Consider the following 17,368-nt stretch of genomic DNA (forward strand, 5'->3'; position numbering starts at 1 on the left):
ACAAAAAAAACAAACACCCATGCTAGAAACATCCATTCATTGTCTATTGAGTGACTACATTGTAATTTAAATCCCCGTTTTTTGACTTCCAGGCATCTCCTTGTGCAACACTGCATATAATTATTTATTCCAAATATGTACCTAAGTATGTAGCCTACATATTATATATATATATATATACACATATATATATTTTACATTTTACTTACAGCAGTTAATTTATCGTATTGGCAAAAATGATAAAACGCTGTCCTATATTACTACGTTGCCAATACGCAAAGCTTTATTGAACCCGGAAGATCAAACTCAGGACACTGGCGTCATGGTCCATTTCCGGAAGATCGTTTCAGCTTTCCTACAAGAAAGAAAATGGAATCCTGAGATCGCTTTCGGTTAACCCAATCAATTTTAAGAGAATATTAATCTAAGGACGGTTTCCTTTCATCACACGTCTACTATCAACATCCTACAGGTAATATTATTTTGTCACACATTACATTCTATTAATTGTATTCATACTGAATGTTTGAGCTCGTTCTGATTGCTAACGTCACCGGTTGACGTCGCTTGCTGTGTTAGCTTCTGGTGATGCTATTAGCTAAATGTACATGTAACTACTGGTCGATATAGTAAATACACCGCAAAAAACGTCATTAATGTCTAATATTTATTTTTAGCTTCTAGACAAAAAGTAAAAATGAACTTGGTTAAGAAAAAAAACTTTGGATATGTTAAAGAAACACTTGGAAGCACGCTAAGTAGCCAGTAGCCTAGAAGTTAAGTAGCCGACTAGCTAACAAGGTTAGCTTGTTTGTCATCTTATAGTTGGGGTTTATTCTATTTTAAAAACATAAAAAATGTATGGACCTATTTAAATTTAACGATTTAACTCTATGGTGATCCTTCACAACATATGTTGGCCCCTTTTAATTGTAGTAATGTGGTTAGCAACCCAACCCAATGCTAATTGGTTGCTAGGCTGGCTAAAATGTACGATGCCATTTTGTTTTTATCTCGACTTTGACCAACGTACTGTCTTTTTGTTGACGTAAAGACACGGGGTTTGCGGTATTAGGCTTTTGTTTTTTGTTGACTGGCAGCTGTGCGTGTAAATGGGATCGAAACTGAACTATTTGAGTGAGGAGAAAATCAGATTCAGACTGCTTTTGTTGTGTAAATATTGCCTGTCATTATGGTAAATGTGCCGTATTGGCTTTAGAGTAGCTGCAACGTCAACATTTACAATGATGTTTCTTAGATTTGTTCTTTTCTCGTTTAACGGTAGCACAAGTGGTATTTAGACTTGTCTGCGTGGTTTTTAAGGGGAAAAAAACACCACGAGGCTTTCGGCAGAGGGAAGTCACTAACGGAAACCTACTCTGTTCTGCGGCAGCAGAATCTTGCTGTTAGTTCGAAACCATCCCGCTGATCACCCCTGCGCATCATGGAAGGGTCTGACGGTGTCGAACAGGGTGGCAGTGACCAGCCTGAGTCACAGCGCAGGAGGCAGCTGGATCGCCTGGACAGAGAGGAGGCCTTCTACCAGTTTGTCAACAACCTCAGTGAGGAAGACTATCGGCTAATGAGAGACAACAATCTTTTAGGCAATCCAGGTACAGATGAATGAAAATTATAATTATCATAATAAATTTTACATTTGCTTTTCGTCGTGTACATTTTTAACGGTGTGTAGCACTTGCATCTCTTGATCTTTTGTGTCTTTATAAACTTAATCCTCTTGGCAATGTTGTCATTAGTAAAACCACAATAAATTATCATATCAGTCACTTGGATGTTACAACCTCACTTATTATTTAATATTACTACATTCAATTGATAAAGACTTACAAATGTTATAATAATTCAGTATTACTTTGTATCCCCTGCCTCTTTATTAGTTATGACATCTGTAGAACAACTATGTAAGCTTTTAAAGTCCCCATCCGGACTTCTTTTGCTCTATTATAAAAGCGTTCCTAGTGGTCTTTCAATTATGATTATATGGTTCTTAGGCAAAAAAACAAACATAAAAACCAGTCGTTTTTTTTTTAAGACGATTTCATTAGACTGTTGGCATGGAGTGAGGCTGCCTTAATTTTCCATCATCCCTTTGTTTATGTGCTTTCCCGCTAGCTTACAACCCCAAATTAACGTTATTGTGGATAAAAAATGATGGAGTTAGCCTGCCATACAGTTTTGAGTCAGATGCCAGCTCAAATGAGGAGAATGAAGCCGTACATGGATCTGTATAACAATAAAACAGAGCATGTGGCCATACGATTATAGAGTTTACCTAACAACCACAAGCTTTTTCAAATTGCATTTTTTTGTCTGCTCCTTATTCTCACTGATTTGAATAAAAAAAATGGAGAGGAAGTATTAATTTTAAATTATTTGTACTGTATCCACCCTCGTGAAAAAAATGCTACAAAAACATGAAAAGAAACACCAAAAACACAATTTTTCTTAGAGTGAGTGTTTACAAATGTAATGTAGGTATCATTTTGTATAGTCAAGACTCACAAGATGAATTTGGCATTTATAAACACAGATCTTAGTTGAATGTTACATACTTGTTTTGTTTTAAGGGCATTTAATGGCATTCCTCTTTTTAATGTGTTTGCATTCCTGAGTATGCTCGAAATGCAACAGTCAGCGAGCAGTTGGAGATGTCCAGTCTCTGTCTGTCCTCAGAGTGAGAGGGGGAAAGTAAGTTTGGACCTTTAATGGGGTATCCTTCAACTTAGAGGGGAAGGCAATAGATGGAGATTGACTTGCCCTGGTAAGTCTGGAGGCTTTTCCTGCTCTTCTGTTGATGTGTTCAAAGACAACACAACAGTGAGGAGAGTACGACACTTGACATGAGTTCCTTTTTGGTAGGAATATTTCATAAAATACAAAATCAATTCTGTAGCTTGAACATGTCCCAGGTGACTTTTTTTTTTTTTTGATTTGAAATGGTTTATTTCAAGCAATCAAATAGGACTTCATTTCTTTAAGCTCATTAAACCTTTTTATTGTAGAAGAATGAAGCTATTATTTTTGTTTTCCCAGATGGTCTTTGGTAAAAAAAAAACTAATCCAAGGATTTTCAAGAAAATAGAAATGTCTTGGTCTTAATTTTCTCTCATTTATATTGCAGGAGAGGTCACAGAGGATGAGCTGATTAGTCGTCTTCAGCAGATCAAAGGTGGTCCGGAACAGCAGAGTAACAACCCTGCTACTGAGAGTACTGAAGAACCAGTTGGTAGGTATTGTTTTTTTTCTCTTTTTTTGTTGCTTTAAAACTTTCTGTCAGATTGAAATTTTTTGTTTTGTTTTGTTTCCCAGAACAACCAGAGAGCTCTGAGGATCCTCCAGGTGGGGATAGCCTTCTTGATTGGCTGAACACAGTGCGACGCACAGGCAACACAACCAGAACCGGTCATCGCGGGAACCAGTCATGGAGGGCTGTGAGCCAGACCAATCCAAACAGTGGCGATTTTCGCTTCAGCCTGGAAATTAGTGTGAACCGCAATCTGGCTGAGCAGCAGGCGGCTGCTGAAGCGGAGCAAGAGCCTCCAGAACAGCCTGCTGAAGGTCAAGATGTGTCTGTCGAACCTGAAGCACAGGTTCCCATGGAAGCAGAAGTGGTGGAAGAACCAGTTGTTGAGGAATTGGCCGTCCTTGTGGAGCCAGAGCCTGAAGTAGATGAAGTAGTTTCACATCAGGTTGTAGAGGAGCCTTCCAGTCCACCAACGCCGCCGCCTCCACCGCCTCCTCCTGTTCAACCCCCTCCTTGTTCTTCTCCACGTAGAGGACAGAGAAGAGCTCGCAGCCGCAGCCCAGAACCACGCAGAACTCGTGCCCGCCTTGCTAGGAGCCGGTCCCCTCTCAGCTTGGATCAGCTTGATGGCATTCCAATTCCGAGACATGATTACAGTTCTCAAAGCTCGAGTTCTTCCTCAAATACTCCCACTGTGCCTCCAGTGGAGGGCAGCTCTCGGACTCGACAGCATATTCTTTCACGTCAGAACTTTGCTGAAGGGGACGTTTGGCCACCCAGAGCTCCTGCTGAACCCGTCCCAGAGTCCCCAAATGCTGGGTCTCAGGAAGGAGAAACTGCTGGGGGTGAAGGTGGGGAAGCTGGTGAAGGCGGTGCAGCGGGGCGCCGCCCTCCCACCATAATGCTTGATCTACAGGTGCGGCGCGTGCGCCCCGGTGAATATCGTCAGAGGGACAGCATCGCCAGCCGCACTCGCTCACGCTCACAGAACTCGAACAACACGTTTCTTTACGAGAGCGAGCGCGGTGGATTTCGCAGGACTTTCTCGCGCTCCGAGCGCGCTGGCGTGAGGACCTACGTTAGCACCATTCGAATCCCCATCCGAAGAATCTCTGACGCAGGTTTAGGAGAGGCAACATCAATGGCTCTTCAGTCTATGATTCGGCAGATCATGACGGGCTTTGGCGAGCTTGGCTACCTCATGGATTCAGACTCTGACTCCTCGGATTCAAACCGTGCTGCTGGCACGCCTGCAGACTCTGAAACCCTTAATAATCCAGATGTGAATAACACTGACTCTGCTGACGTGGACGAACAGCCGGTTGCTGCTGGAGTTAGGGGAAGGACAGTGGAGGCTGATGCGGATGAGGGCCTCGCTGCTGGTCAACCGGCGTCTGGCGGCCGGCCTCGCCCCCGGCCGCCCATTAGCTTAGAGGAGCCCAGCTCCCTGCCCTTCCTACGGCTTGCTCACTTCTTTCTATTGAATGATGACGATGAGGACCAGCCTCAGGGGCTGACCAAAGAACAGATCGACAACCTTTCTATGCGCAACTTCGGGGAGAGCGATGCTTTGAAGACCTGTAGTGTCTGCATCACGGAATACGCAGAGGGCAACAAGCTTCGCAAGCTCCCATGCTCTCATGAATATCACGTGCACTGCATAGATCGCTGGCTCTCTGAAAACTCCACCTGCCCCATCTGCCGCCGGGCCGTCCTGGTGTCAGCCAACCGAGAAAGTGTGGTCTAACTGAAGAACTGCTCCTGTTTTTTTGTTTTTCTCAACCTGTTATAAAATGTTCAATACACATTTCTTCAATGTTTGACTATATTCCTTTATATCAGTCAACTAATCATAAGGTCAGCCTTTTTTTTGGTACTAAGTATCAAGACAGGAAGTCTTTTTTTTTTTTTTTTTTTAAAGTCAAGTGTTTTTAGTTTTGAGTTAAACACATTCTGGTCATCACACCATGCACAAAAGCAGAACCAGTATCCCATAATTGACCCTCTGTTCAGAAGTGCTGCTCGCCTACAACTAATTTACACATGCAATATTTTAATTTTGTATTTAATCTCCAATTTTACCTTAATGATTTGAATGTTGGCGCAATTTTCCCAGGTCAGAATGGAAGCTGTAAATAAGCTTGTACAAAAACGGTTTGAACCCTGCTTTGCATCACTCGGTTTGGGAATGTGAATGGTCTCGTGCTGCAGGGAAAGCCTCTGACTGATTGAATCCGATGGTGTCGAAGTATGTAGCACAGTCTGTGTAGAGGTTTTCCAAACGCTGTGGGATGAACTGATCATTTGTAAACTCCCTCCTCCCTTTCCAAACCCTTCTCTCCTTATCCGTCAGGGGAAAACAAATCCGGTTTTCAATTCCTTTCAATTGTCTTGTTCACAACAAGGATACAAAAGAAATAAAAGATGTTTCAATATTGGTAAAGCGTGTTGCTATCAAGTTTGGGATTTCCCTACTTGGTCATATATTAACTTGCATGATAATAGAAAGTAAATAGTGGCTTTTGTGCCCCAGATCATAAACAGCTATTTCCACCTTTGTGAATTTAATCTTTTAGCTGCTGGCAATTGAAGAAATGTTCATTTAACTCTTATAAAGACCAGGACTGAGTCAATCTAGTTTGATCTTAATTGTACAAATTCCTGCTTTATGTATTATTCAAAAATGTTTGACTGTCACATTTGTACACTTTGATTATTTTTATTTTATTTTGCTTATATTCTTCAGTATAAAGACATTTGCTCATGGTGGCCGTTTGAATGCTTCATGAGCAAATGCTACCAACTTGTGTGCAATACAAGACAGGAAAGTACAAACCACAATATAAATATGTATACTGTTGTTTAAAAAAAAAAACTTGTGTATGACTAAAACCTTAAACGAAGACTTATTTTGTCTTTTACAGTATGTGTTTAGTTTTTCTTAGACTTTTTCAGACTTTATTAGCCCAGTGGATTAACTGGCTAAAAAAAATAATAATAAAAAAGGAAAGATATCAATGACACCTTTCATTTTTTCTGTTTTTGATGTTTTAGACACATTTATTATTTCCCTTTTTTGGGACATAATGTTTGAATGCAGGATTTTGCTGAGTATATATATAAAAAAAAAACATGTTATTGAAATGTATGTTTTCACTTGGGTCAAGTTTAGGTTTGACCTTGTTCTGTGTCCCACCCAGTGCAGTATGTTAACTGGGATTCAAATGAAACTAATCGCTGAATTAAACATGTTGCTATGCTTTGAAATAACTCTACAGGTATGCAGTCTTTCTTTTTCATTTCATAGCTTAGTTTATGGGATTACAGTTTTTCATTTTTGTTTAAAAAGATTAATCTGGTAATAGTAAGGGTAATGGAAAAGCAGTTTCTGTTTACCCGGTACCCATCAGCTGCAAGAATGTTATTCACTACATATCCCAGAATGCAATCGACTCCTGAGTGAAATACTTAAGTAATGGCTTCATTTATAGTGTATTTATATAAGTCTAATTCATTTTACACTTGTAGTTTTTCATTTTTTTAAACGTTTAGATAAAACTTTGAGTTACAAGAAGACGAAAAAAAAAAGATGCGTGTTAAGCTAACCCTGGCCTAGCTCGGTTGCTTAGCAGGCAGAAAAGAAACACGGAAGTCAGAGCCAGACTACAGCACTCTGCCGCAAGAATGGCGCTCCGGACAGCTGCAAGCAATTTGTCGCATTTTTACAGAAACGTTTTGCAGGTTACTAATCTAATCTTCTCATTTTTTCATCTAACAATTGTATTTCCGCTTGTTTTATTTCAACATCGAAGTGTTTCTAGTGTGCTTTTGCATGAAGATGATTAAAGCGAGACAACAGTTGAAAGTTGTTACAGACAACTTTAGTTTTAAAACTAACTAAATAAATATTAGTAAAAAACAAAAACAAAAAACGTTTAGTTATTTATTCAGAAGCGACCTTTGTCTTAGGTTAATGGAACGTGGCGCACATTCGCCACAGAGTGTCGCTGTTGAGCTTAAACTTCAGAGCAACGCTTCCAATTCAATCAATGAGTTTGTTTTGAGCGTATTTGTCGTGTTTTGTGTAGGTTGTTCCTATTCAGGCCCATCGATTTGTGAGATTCAAATCAAAGAGTCCGGTTAAAGTGAGTCACGTGGATCATTTGGTGTTAACGGTGAAAAGCATCCCCAAGACTATCAACTTTTATACCTCAGTCCTGGGCATGGAAGAAGTCACCTTCAAGGTATGTTTAGCTAAAGATCAGTCAGATAATTTGACATTCGTTGTGTTTTATTTATTTTACCAATCTATTATTTTTATGAGGAGAACTGCTTTGTCTTAAAGAAAATGTCAGAAGTGACCACTAGATGGCAGGCTTTGACAGCACATCAGCTGCAGCCAATATTAGACCCTCTATATTTTATTTTTTCTTTTATTTTTTAATTCTCAGGGAAACCGCAAAGCTCTTAGTTTTGGGCAGCAGAAGTTCAACCTTCACCAGTTGGGTCAAGAATTTGAACCAAAAGCAAAGCAACCAACTGCAGGCTCAGCCGACCTTTGCCTAATCACCACAACCCCTCTGACTGCAGTAGCTGCTCATCTGAAGGTGCTTTTTGACGACTTTATCAATTTATCAGTTTGGGTTTAAAAACGTACGCACAAAAGCGAAACAAGTTAAACTTTTCTCTCCCCCCTTTATTTTTTATTTTTATTTTTGTCTTTTCCAGACGTGTGGAGTTGAGATCGAAGAGGGTCCTGTCGAGAGGAGTGGGGCGGTGGGAGCCATCACTTCTCTGTATTTCCGAGATCCTGACAGTAATCTCATTGAAGTTTCAAACTACAACCAGCCCATTAAGGACAGTTCTTAATGACCATGCTTCTAATCAAAAACACAACATAGTTTTCTTGCATGATTTGCACAGTTTTTGCAGAAACAAACAAAGAAAAATATAAACAGAAAATTCAGCGATTTTTTTTTTTTTTTTTTTTTTTTTAAAAAGAATTTTTAAGAATCAAAATCTACATATTTGTCATCTATCAATCATTTCTTCTGTTTGCTCCAGTTTTGATGGGATGAAGCCAATAAAAAGTCAAAGCAGATGGTGTCATATGTTTTTATCTTTTCAGAAGCATTCTGACTTGAATAATTTGAAGAATACAGAAAAAACGCTTAATTTATGTCCATTATTTACAGTATGCCAAAAAAACACAAGTTGTCAGCATGTAACTAGAGGGTAATAGATTCCTTTATTATTACTTTGTTATTATTTTTTAATTAATACACTATCCTTCCTAAGAAAACTTAGGAAGGATCTTTTTCATTAATTCAAAATCTATTTGGACCTAAAGAGCTTTTGCTATTTTGTTTTTCATTAAATTTTTGGTCTTCATAAACTTGCCAACTTTTTTGTTTTTCTGTAGACAAGTTCCTTATGCATCCTACACCATCTTACAATGTAGTCTTTTAAAGAAATTATATTTTGAACACTTTTTCCAAGATAATATATTTTTTCTCAAAAAATTAAATGATTTAGTTTGACTAGCCTTACCATTTTTAATGAAAATATTCTTCAAATTTAAAATAAACTCCATCTTTTTTTAATCGATTCTCTGGTGACATATTTCCGGCGCCCCTTCCCAGAAAACCTTCTTTGACGTTTAAATGCCAATCCCTCCATTGTTCTTTGTCAACTTTTTCACTCACGTCTGTAAAAAAACACCTCTCCACCCACGTTAAAAGGAGTTTACTATAAGAAGGGTGGAATTTGTGCCCTAAAGGTGTTTATCTTTAGACAAGAGCAATGTGTCTCTCTGGATTTTCAAACTAGAACAATGGAACTTTGTGTCCTCCAACAAAAACACCAAGTCATGTAATACACGTAGGCAATCTGTTGTATATAATTTCCAAATAAGTTTTAATCAAAATATGACATTTTTAAAGCAGCGCCTTTAGAAATCCAGATGATGTGACAGCTTCCCTTGTTGGAGCATGAAAAATAGTTTGGCTTTTAAAAATGCTCACTTTTTTAATCTGTAACTCCGAACGGTTTTGATTGCAAACCGTAAAACATCTTTTGAATCATTTACTTGGCAGCTGGATGGAGAAAAATAGAAATTTTCATTTACCGCACTTTCAGTTTTTTTTTTGAAGTTCTTGTGTCCATTTTCTGTTGTAGAAACTAGCTTGCAAACTGCCATCAGAAAAAAGCGTTAATTTTCAACATTGTATTCGAAACAATATGAACGAACACTCAAGCATATCAGACGACTGCTGACACTTTAAGAAGTTGTTTCATTTACGACTGGACCATAACAGAGCTGCACAGAGGTTCAAATTGAGCTGAAATCAGCTTTTTTTTATTTTTGACCTGATAAAAGATTAATCTGTGAGAGCCTAATTAAATAGTTCACAATTGTTTTGTGTTAGAGATTAGTAAATTATCTGAAGTTATGCTCAACTTATGTTACTCTACACTATGGGTGAAGATGATTTAACATTTTTTTTGTGGAATTAAAAGAAATTCTGCCTAATGCTATATAGTAGAGTTAGTTCCCTTCATTTTTTATATACATTTCACTATCTAGTAAAAGTATGACTTTGCTTTGACATGAATGCAATCAAACATTTTTCTCCCTGCCAGTTTCAGATGTTTTTTTTAAAGAAAATGTTCTTAACATAATGTAGTCTTGATCTCTCTGGCCTACAGGACCGTCTGAGATGGCAGCAAACCTGTGCTCAGACAGTCTCAGTGTTCAATAAATAATAATGACAAAAATAATGGATTGAATTTATCTGCACTTTTCTAAATGCTCAAAGCGCTTACAATGTGTCCATTATTCATTTTCCTTATTCAAACTTGCTGATGCTAGTTACTAATGTAGCCTCTGGGGCAGACTGACAGAGGTGTGGCTGCCAGTTGGCGCCTACGGCTCTCTGACCGTCGAACATTCATACACATTCACGCACCAGTGGAGGCACACTGGAGGCAGGGAGGGTGAAGTGTCTTGCCCAAGGACACAATGACTGTTGACTGAGGAGCGGAGGGAACCGCCGATCCTTTGATCATTGGACGATCGGCTCAACCATCCAAAATAATATAAACAAATAAATACCCAACCGGAGTCAGAACTGAGGCGAGTGTTCAGTGGCCTTGTGGAAGAGTGTCTGCCCTGCAACAAAAAGGTTGCGGGTTTAAATTCCAAGCATGGGTCATACCAGAGACTCTTAAGTGTGAGCCAATGCCTCTTTTCACTTTATTTTTTTAATAAAGGTTGAGGGGTTAAGCCGCAATGGTCCCCTAGCCCTGCTGTGACTTTAGCTCAATGGTGGAGAGGTGTGACAACTACTGGATCGTTACGTCTAAGCTACCAACATGTCGGGCATACTTGGGTGCGAGTCTAGCTCATGGCGTTCAGACTGGACGAGCAGGGAAGGGGGTCTCCTTTTTCTTCTAATGTTTACAAGAAGATCTACCATCTAGAGAGGTGTTTTTCAACCAGTGTCGCGGCAAAGTAGTGTGCCGTGGGAGATGGTCAGGTGTACCATGGCAAATTGCCCTCATTAACTGATCTAAAAGTATTTTCCATCTCCAGGATATCAGCTCTTTGTTCATCCAATATGAAAGATCATAAAATACTTTTTTCTTTGTGTTTATTTAATTCTATTAAAGACATTTTGATAAGAATGACAGTACCGCGATTTAGCTGAAGCTACAACTTATTACTGAAAAGTCCCGCCATTTTAACTGTCTCCACCAATCATTCTTTGAGGCTTAATCATACGTCATCAGTCTGACCAATCAGAAGTGGTTAAAGTCTTCACTTCCTTGTTCTTATTCTGCTCATAAAGTCTCTCAGTTCTGACAAAAACACCAGCTAAAGTTCGTCTTTAGCAGTGTAGCTTTCCACAGAATCCGGTATCAGACCGTGGAAAAAGTGAACAAAACAATGAAGCTTAGAGACGCGAGTCTATCTGCGTGCGGTTGGCGGCTGTTTGCACTACATCTCCCATGATGCTTTGGGTTAAAGTGACAGCGTCTCAGCGCACAATGAGCCTTTCTTAGTTAAACGTCTTTTCTTTTTATTTATGCTACACAATCGCTTCCATATGCAACCACAACACACACACATCAAACATTTTTTTTTTAAATCTTTTAACTTAACTTTTATTACATCTTTTAGAAAAACAGCTGCAGCTTCCAGCTTTTTCTTCCACAATTATCACAAAAATGCATGTGAGATTGTGGAGGGGCTGTATATCAACACAGACTATGAGTTTCTCCTGTTTTTTAAATTTTTGGATGCTGGTGTGCCGCAGGATTTTAATTCAAGGTTAAAGTGTGCTGTGGCTCAAAAGAATTTGAAAAACACTGATCTAGGGTTGGAAGAAATTGTGAAATCCGGCTAATCTTGCTCCAGGCTTTTTCTTTCATATTCCGATACACGAAAGACTTGGTGTCATATAATTCTGGCCGGGCACAAACCACAATTATTAATTTCTCCTCCATGACAAAGTTTCCAACATCTACATGAATTGAAAGGGACGCCATCCATACATCATTACCAAATACGAGTCCTTGACTGGTCAAAGACTGACCTGGTTCGACTTTCAACGCACGTTCAGTGGTCGTGGGTTTTGTATGTAGAGAGCCCTAGAATGGGCTTCAAAACTTGCACATCGATGTATGAACACGAGAGTTTTGAACGCGGAAGCCAAAACACACATATTTGTGTGTATACATAGAACTTTTCACTGGAAGTGGTTGCTTGAACCTGCATTGGCAAAGGCGGTGTGAGGGGAACTTCAGAGTGAAAAGGATTTTTTTTCAGTTTATTAACTTCAGTTTTATTTTTTGTCAAAATTATATAAAAGAGAAAACGTCTCTCCTACTTCAGACGGGCTAACAAAAAACGCTTTTCTCCAGACTTTTTCTTTCATTGCCCAAATAATGACACACAACAACTGTTAGAGCATAAATAAATTCCATAAATCAATTACAGACCACCAGAGACCAAGACTATAAAACAATCATGTTTACTGCACGTTCACGCAACTCTACTTTTTTTTACTTTTTACACAAAACATCCATATCTTATTTACCATTGTTTGATTTTCTTTTTAACTATCTGTCAACATCTTCTGCTTTCATTTCCTCATTCTCACCAATTGACTCGGATGTCAAAACCTCGGAACAAAGACCTCTTTCTTATTCCCTAGGTATTATCACACTCAGAAAGCATCCCATTGTTTGTGTTCTCAAATGAGCATGTTGCATCCTCCACCCACTCATGTATGAGTGGGTGTCAGAATAGAAAGCACGTAGCATACATTCTACCTTCTAAAACCGTAAATCCCTAAACAAAGAGGGTCCTGGTAACAAAAAACCTTGCCTGAGTCGTGTACTTTTATTCCATCTGTATTACATCAGTTCACATGTGAATGCAGCTCATATATCCGTATGTTGCAGTGAGACGTGCGATTATTATTCAGGTTACACGCCGTAACTAAAGTCTGGAAAATAAAGCATATTCTAAAACTTTGTGGGTTGTTTTCACTTTACATATTGGTTCTTTACCTATTTTGATGACCAACATTTCCAATGATAACAGATTTTTACATTTTTATTTCATTTATTTACTTTTCCTCTTCAAAAACATTCAAAAGTTAAAACTACAAAGTCTCCTTGTTCATACTTTCACGTTTATCCAGTCGAATGAATTTCTAACTCCTTTGTCTTGATCTTATTTTTTGGATTCTAAGTCGTGTTATTTAAGTGAAACTGCTCTTCTTTGTGTTTTGAATTTTCCTTATTTTTACTGAAAAATCTACATTTAGATTCTAACAACTGGAAGACAAAGTTTGAGAAGTGTCATTTTTGCCATGTGACCGTCATATCTGTAGTCGTCCTTCAACCTACATGTAGAGGGCAAAGAGCGTTTGAGCTCAGTAAAAATTATGTTTCCTCCTGTCAAGAAAGCCCTTTGATAAGAAAGTCTCACATATATGAGAGAAAACTGTTCCTGTTAGTTGTTTGTTTGTGCCAACTGTTAAAAAGTCTTCGCCTAAATATGGTCAGACATGCCATGGAAGTGCATGAGGAAGGTCGCTTAAACATTTAACACAAACTTCCAAGCTGAAAAACGAGTTTATCCATCCAGATAAAGTCAAATAACACTTCAGTAAAGTCACCGCAGCGTGTTGATTTGATTTTACACAATAAGTACCATGCAAATACCACTTAAGTACACTAAATACTGTACTGTAAAAGAAAGCATTACCATTGTTTTTATACTAAATTTATTAATTGATTCCTTTATTTTTGATCTTTTCAAATAAATTGTTGAATGCCAAATATGTTTTTTGTACAATTGAACATTTTCACGACAGGAAAGGAGCAGAAGTGAAGAAATAATAACTTTTTATTGGTTCCCTTTTGAGGTCTCCTACGGGTGGTGACCCCATGGGAGAGTGGTCCCACGTTGCTCCTTCGGGCTGTGCCCAACCGGGGCCCGTGGGAAGAGCCCCTGTCACCAGGCGCTGGCCTGCGAGCCCTAACCCCGGGCCTGGCTCCAGAGAGTCAGTCCGATAGTGAAACCTCGGATTCAGGAACAACAGTGCAGTTTCCGTCCTGGTCGTGGATCAGTGGACCAGCTCTACACCCTATCTAGGGTGCTGGAGGGATTGTGGGAGTTCGCTCATCCAGTCCATATGTGTTTTGTGGATTTGGAGAAGACGTTCGACCGCGTCCCCTGTGGTATCCTGTGGAGGGTGCTCTGGGAGTATGGGGTACAGGGAGCCTTACTGAGGGCTGTCCGGTCTCTGTATGACCGGAGTAGGAGCTTGGTTCGCATAGCCGGCAGTAAGTCAGACCTGTTCCTGGTCCACGTTGGACTCCGGCAGGGCTGCTCTTTATCACCGGTTCTGTTCATAGTTTTTATGGACAGAATTTCTAGGCACAGCCAGGGGCCGGAGGGGGTTTGGTTTGGGGACCACAGGATTTCCTCTCTGCTTTTTGCAGATGATGTTGTCCTGTTGGCTTCATCGAGCCAGGACCTCCAGCGTGCATTGGGGCGGTTTGCGGCCGAGTGTGAAGCATCTGGGATGAGGGACAGCACCGCTAAATCTGAGGCCATGGTTCTCGACCGGAGAATGGTAGTATGCCATCTCTGGGTGGGTGGAGTGTCCCTGCCCCAGGTGGAGGAGTTTAAATACTTTGGGGTCTTGTTCACGAGTGAGGGAAGACCGGAGCGTGAGATTGACAGGCGGATCGGAGCGGCGGTCGCTGTATCGGTCCGTCGTGGTGAAGAGAGAGCTGAGCCAAAAAGCAAAGCTCACAATTTACCGGTCGATCGTCGTTCCAATACTCTTCTATGGTCATGAGCTATGGGTCATGACCGAAAGAACGAGGTCCCGAATACAAGCGGCTGAAATGAGCTTCCTCCGCAGGGTGGCTGGGCGCTCCCTTAGAGATAGGGTGAGAAGCTCGGTCACCCGCGGAGAGCTCGGAGTAGAACCGCTTCTCCTCCACTTTGAAAGGTGCCTCTGGCATCTAGTCCGGATGCCTCCTGGACGCCTCCCTGGAGAGGTGTCCCACGTCACATGTCCCACTGGGCGGAGTCCCCAGCGTTGACCCAGGACACGCTGGAGAGACTACATCTCTCAGCTGGCCTGAGAACGCCTCGGGGTCCCCCCAGAGGAGCTGGAGGAAGTGGCTGGGGCGAGGGAAGTCTGGGCATCTCTGCTTAGACTGCGCCCCCCGCGACCCGGTCCCGGATGAGCGGAGGAAGATGGATGGATGGATGAAGATTTTATTATTTTTAACAGAGCAAAACAAAAATAAATCAACAGAAAGATGATTATACTTTAATATGGTTCAAAAATTAACTTAAAAAAAGCTTCTATCAAATAAATGACAACAAACATAATTTCTTATAATTGAATGTAGGAAACAGTCATAGTTAGATAAAGTTTTGATTATTTCAGATACACATTCTATGCTTTCCCAATTGTCTGCAGGTGTTTTGTTTCTCAAACAAAGCAATCCGCTCAGAAATGTTCTTTTAGAGAATCATCCTCCTTGTCGCAACACTAGATAATGTTCAGAGCCTCAGAGCGTTCCACACCATCGCCCAGCCATTGTGTTTGCTCCGTGTGGGCGAACAGCGCACGAGACCTGTGCACACACAATTTCCATGGTAATCCAAGTCCTTCGTGTCAGTTACACCTCAAATGAAAAGAAAAATATCCATGAAGAGTTTATGCCACAAAGAGTTACCATTCTATGTGGGGTAAACAGATCCATGAACAATGACACATATAAGCAGTTCTCAGGATAAGTGCCAAGATGATAAAGAAATACAGGAAAGTAAAAAAGCATCCTATAGAACTTGATAAATCTTTTGAGGGAGCTTTCGTGTATTGAAATATGTCCCTTGAGCTATTTTTATTTGGGGCTATTTTTTAAACCAGTTTTAAAACATTTCAAGTCATTAAACTTGTTCTAAAGTAACTTTTGCGTTTGTTTCTTTTATTTCTGAGAGGCTGGAAGACGTCTTGTAGACCGATGGCTTTTGCACGACAGAGTTTTAGGGCCAACACAAAAAAAAAATAAGTGAAATTAGCAGATTTAAAGTCGTAAATTTACTAGAAAAAAACTGTAAATTTACAAGATTGAAATTAGCATACATACGGAGCACTCCAGCTCCACATGTGTGTTAAAAAAATAAAAATCGGATAAACCGTGCGCATGGATTAGTCAATTGTGCGCAATTGATTAATAAAATAAAATAAAATGCGCACTGTTTACTAATCCACGCGCACGATTTATCAGATTTTTTATTTTTTAAACCACATTCCAAATGTTTGGAAGCCCCTTTGTTCGATTTACGATTTATTAATTTTTATTGTTTTATTTATTCAATCTTTCCTTCCTCCATGAAACCAAGATCTCTAAGCCTGTGTGAGATTTCCGTCTGAGGAGGCACACTTTTTGGCGTTTTTAACGTTCTTCTGCTAATATAACAGACTAGTTTCATTCATCCTTGTTATTTTATGTTGAAACGTCCCATTTCAACATCTTGGAGGAGGGGGTGCATGTAACACTGTTTACCTGCCGCTTTAGTGTTTCTTCTGCGCATGACACTTACATGACGTAAGGTGACAAATAGACTTCTGGGTATGTCAGTAGGGCAGAATAAAGTCGCAGTCCTCTTCACCCAAAAGGTGTCTGAGCTCCTGATTTTAAATATGAAACTCCGCTTCACCGACACCGAACCCCGGAAAGGTGGTTACACTGACAAAGATCTGATTTTGATTCACCAAAAGGTTGAGAGTTTCTTTGTTTTGCAACCTATCCAGAAATAAAGCTTCATAAAATGCTTCACATCTTTCATCTTCAAGCAAGGCTCAGATAAAGGGACAACTTTTGTGCTTTTTCTCGTTAATTTATGACTTTTTCTAGTAACTTTACGAGATTTTATGTCGTAAGTTTACGAGAAAAAAACTCGTAATTTGCGACTTTATTCTTGTAATTTAACAATTCTGACTTATTTTCTCTTAAATTTACGACTTAAAAGTCGCAGTAAAAAAAAAAATTGTTTGTAAACTGGCCCTAAAACTCTGTTGTACTTTTGTCCTGCAGAAGCCTTTTTTATTTTTTAAATCAAACCTGTTTCACTTTTGAGAAAGGTCTGTCCTGTTCCTGTGCAAACACATTGTAGATATGTAAGGTCTCTCTGTATGTCTCTGGTAATGGTTTGCACACATACATAAAAAAAACAATATAAAAACATTTTTTTGGAACTTTATGAGCTTTCAAGACTTATCTGCTTTTGTGGTGTGGCCTTAATGTTTCCTTTCAGACTGACCGTTTACCAAATGGCTAATAACTGTGTTTAATGGTTAACTTGATTGCGGCTTTCCCCTTAACCTGTGTTGATACTGTTGCCCGTCCCTTTTGTGCAGCAGCAGCTCACGCCTGCTTAACGGTAAAACCGTGAAGCACTCACACATGGTCAACAGTGCAGAAATGAGGAAACAGAGCTGCACTGTGTGTCGGGCACTTACGACTAGAAGGATCACAGACCGGAATAAGGAAACTGTT

General features: G+C 39.9%; 2 protein-coding genes across 4 annotated transcripts; both read left to right on the forward strand.

Moving 5' to 3' along the window:
• The first annotated feature begins 284 nt into the window (after positions 1–284).
• On the forward strand, positions 285–6,535 carry rlim (ring finger protein, LIM domain interacting). 3 transcript variants are annotated; one of them, XM_011480290.4, is made up of 4 exons: positions 285–472; positions 1,394–1,613; positions 3,143–3,247; positions 3,331–6,535. In XM_011480290.4, the coding sequence occupies exons 2-4, from the start codon at positions 1,445–1,447 to the stop codon at positions 5,010–5,012; spliced, it is 1,956 nt and encodes a 651-aa protein (XP_011478592.1). In that variant the 5' UTR covers positions 285–472; positions 1,394–1,444; the 3' UTR covers positions 5,013–6,535. The 3 variants fall into 3 exon arrangements, with proteins under 3 accessions (XP_011478592.1, XP_011478591.1, XP_023815022.1); XM_011480289.4 differs by having other exon boundaries at positions 286–472; positions 1,397–1,613; XM_023959254.2 differs by having other exon boundaries at positions 330–472; positions 1,324–1,613.
• A 180-nt stretch (positions 6,536–6,715) lies between these two features.
• glod5 (glyoxalase domain containing 5) lies at positions 6,716–8,366 on the forward strand. The gene is made up of 4 exons (XM_004073349.4): positions 6,716–7,006; positions 7,354–7,509; positions 7,717–7,872; positions 7,994–8,366. The coding sequence occupies exons 1-4, from the start codon at positions 6,950–6,952 to the stop codon at positions 8,132–8,134; spliced, it is 510 nt and encodes a 169-aa protein (XP_004073397.1). The 5' UTR covers positions 6,716–6,949; the 3' UTR covers positions 8,135–8,366.
• The last annotated feature ends 9,002 nt before the right edge of the window (positions 8,367–17,368 follow it).

Source organism: Oryzias latipes, chromosome 10 (assembly GCF_053564925.1).
Source record: "Oryzias latipes strain Hd-rR chromosome 10, Olatipes_Hd-rR_3.1".
NCBI classification, from domain to species: Eukaryota; Metazoa; Chordata; class Actinopteri; order Beloniformes; family Adrianichthyidae; genus Oryzias; species Oryzias latipes.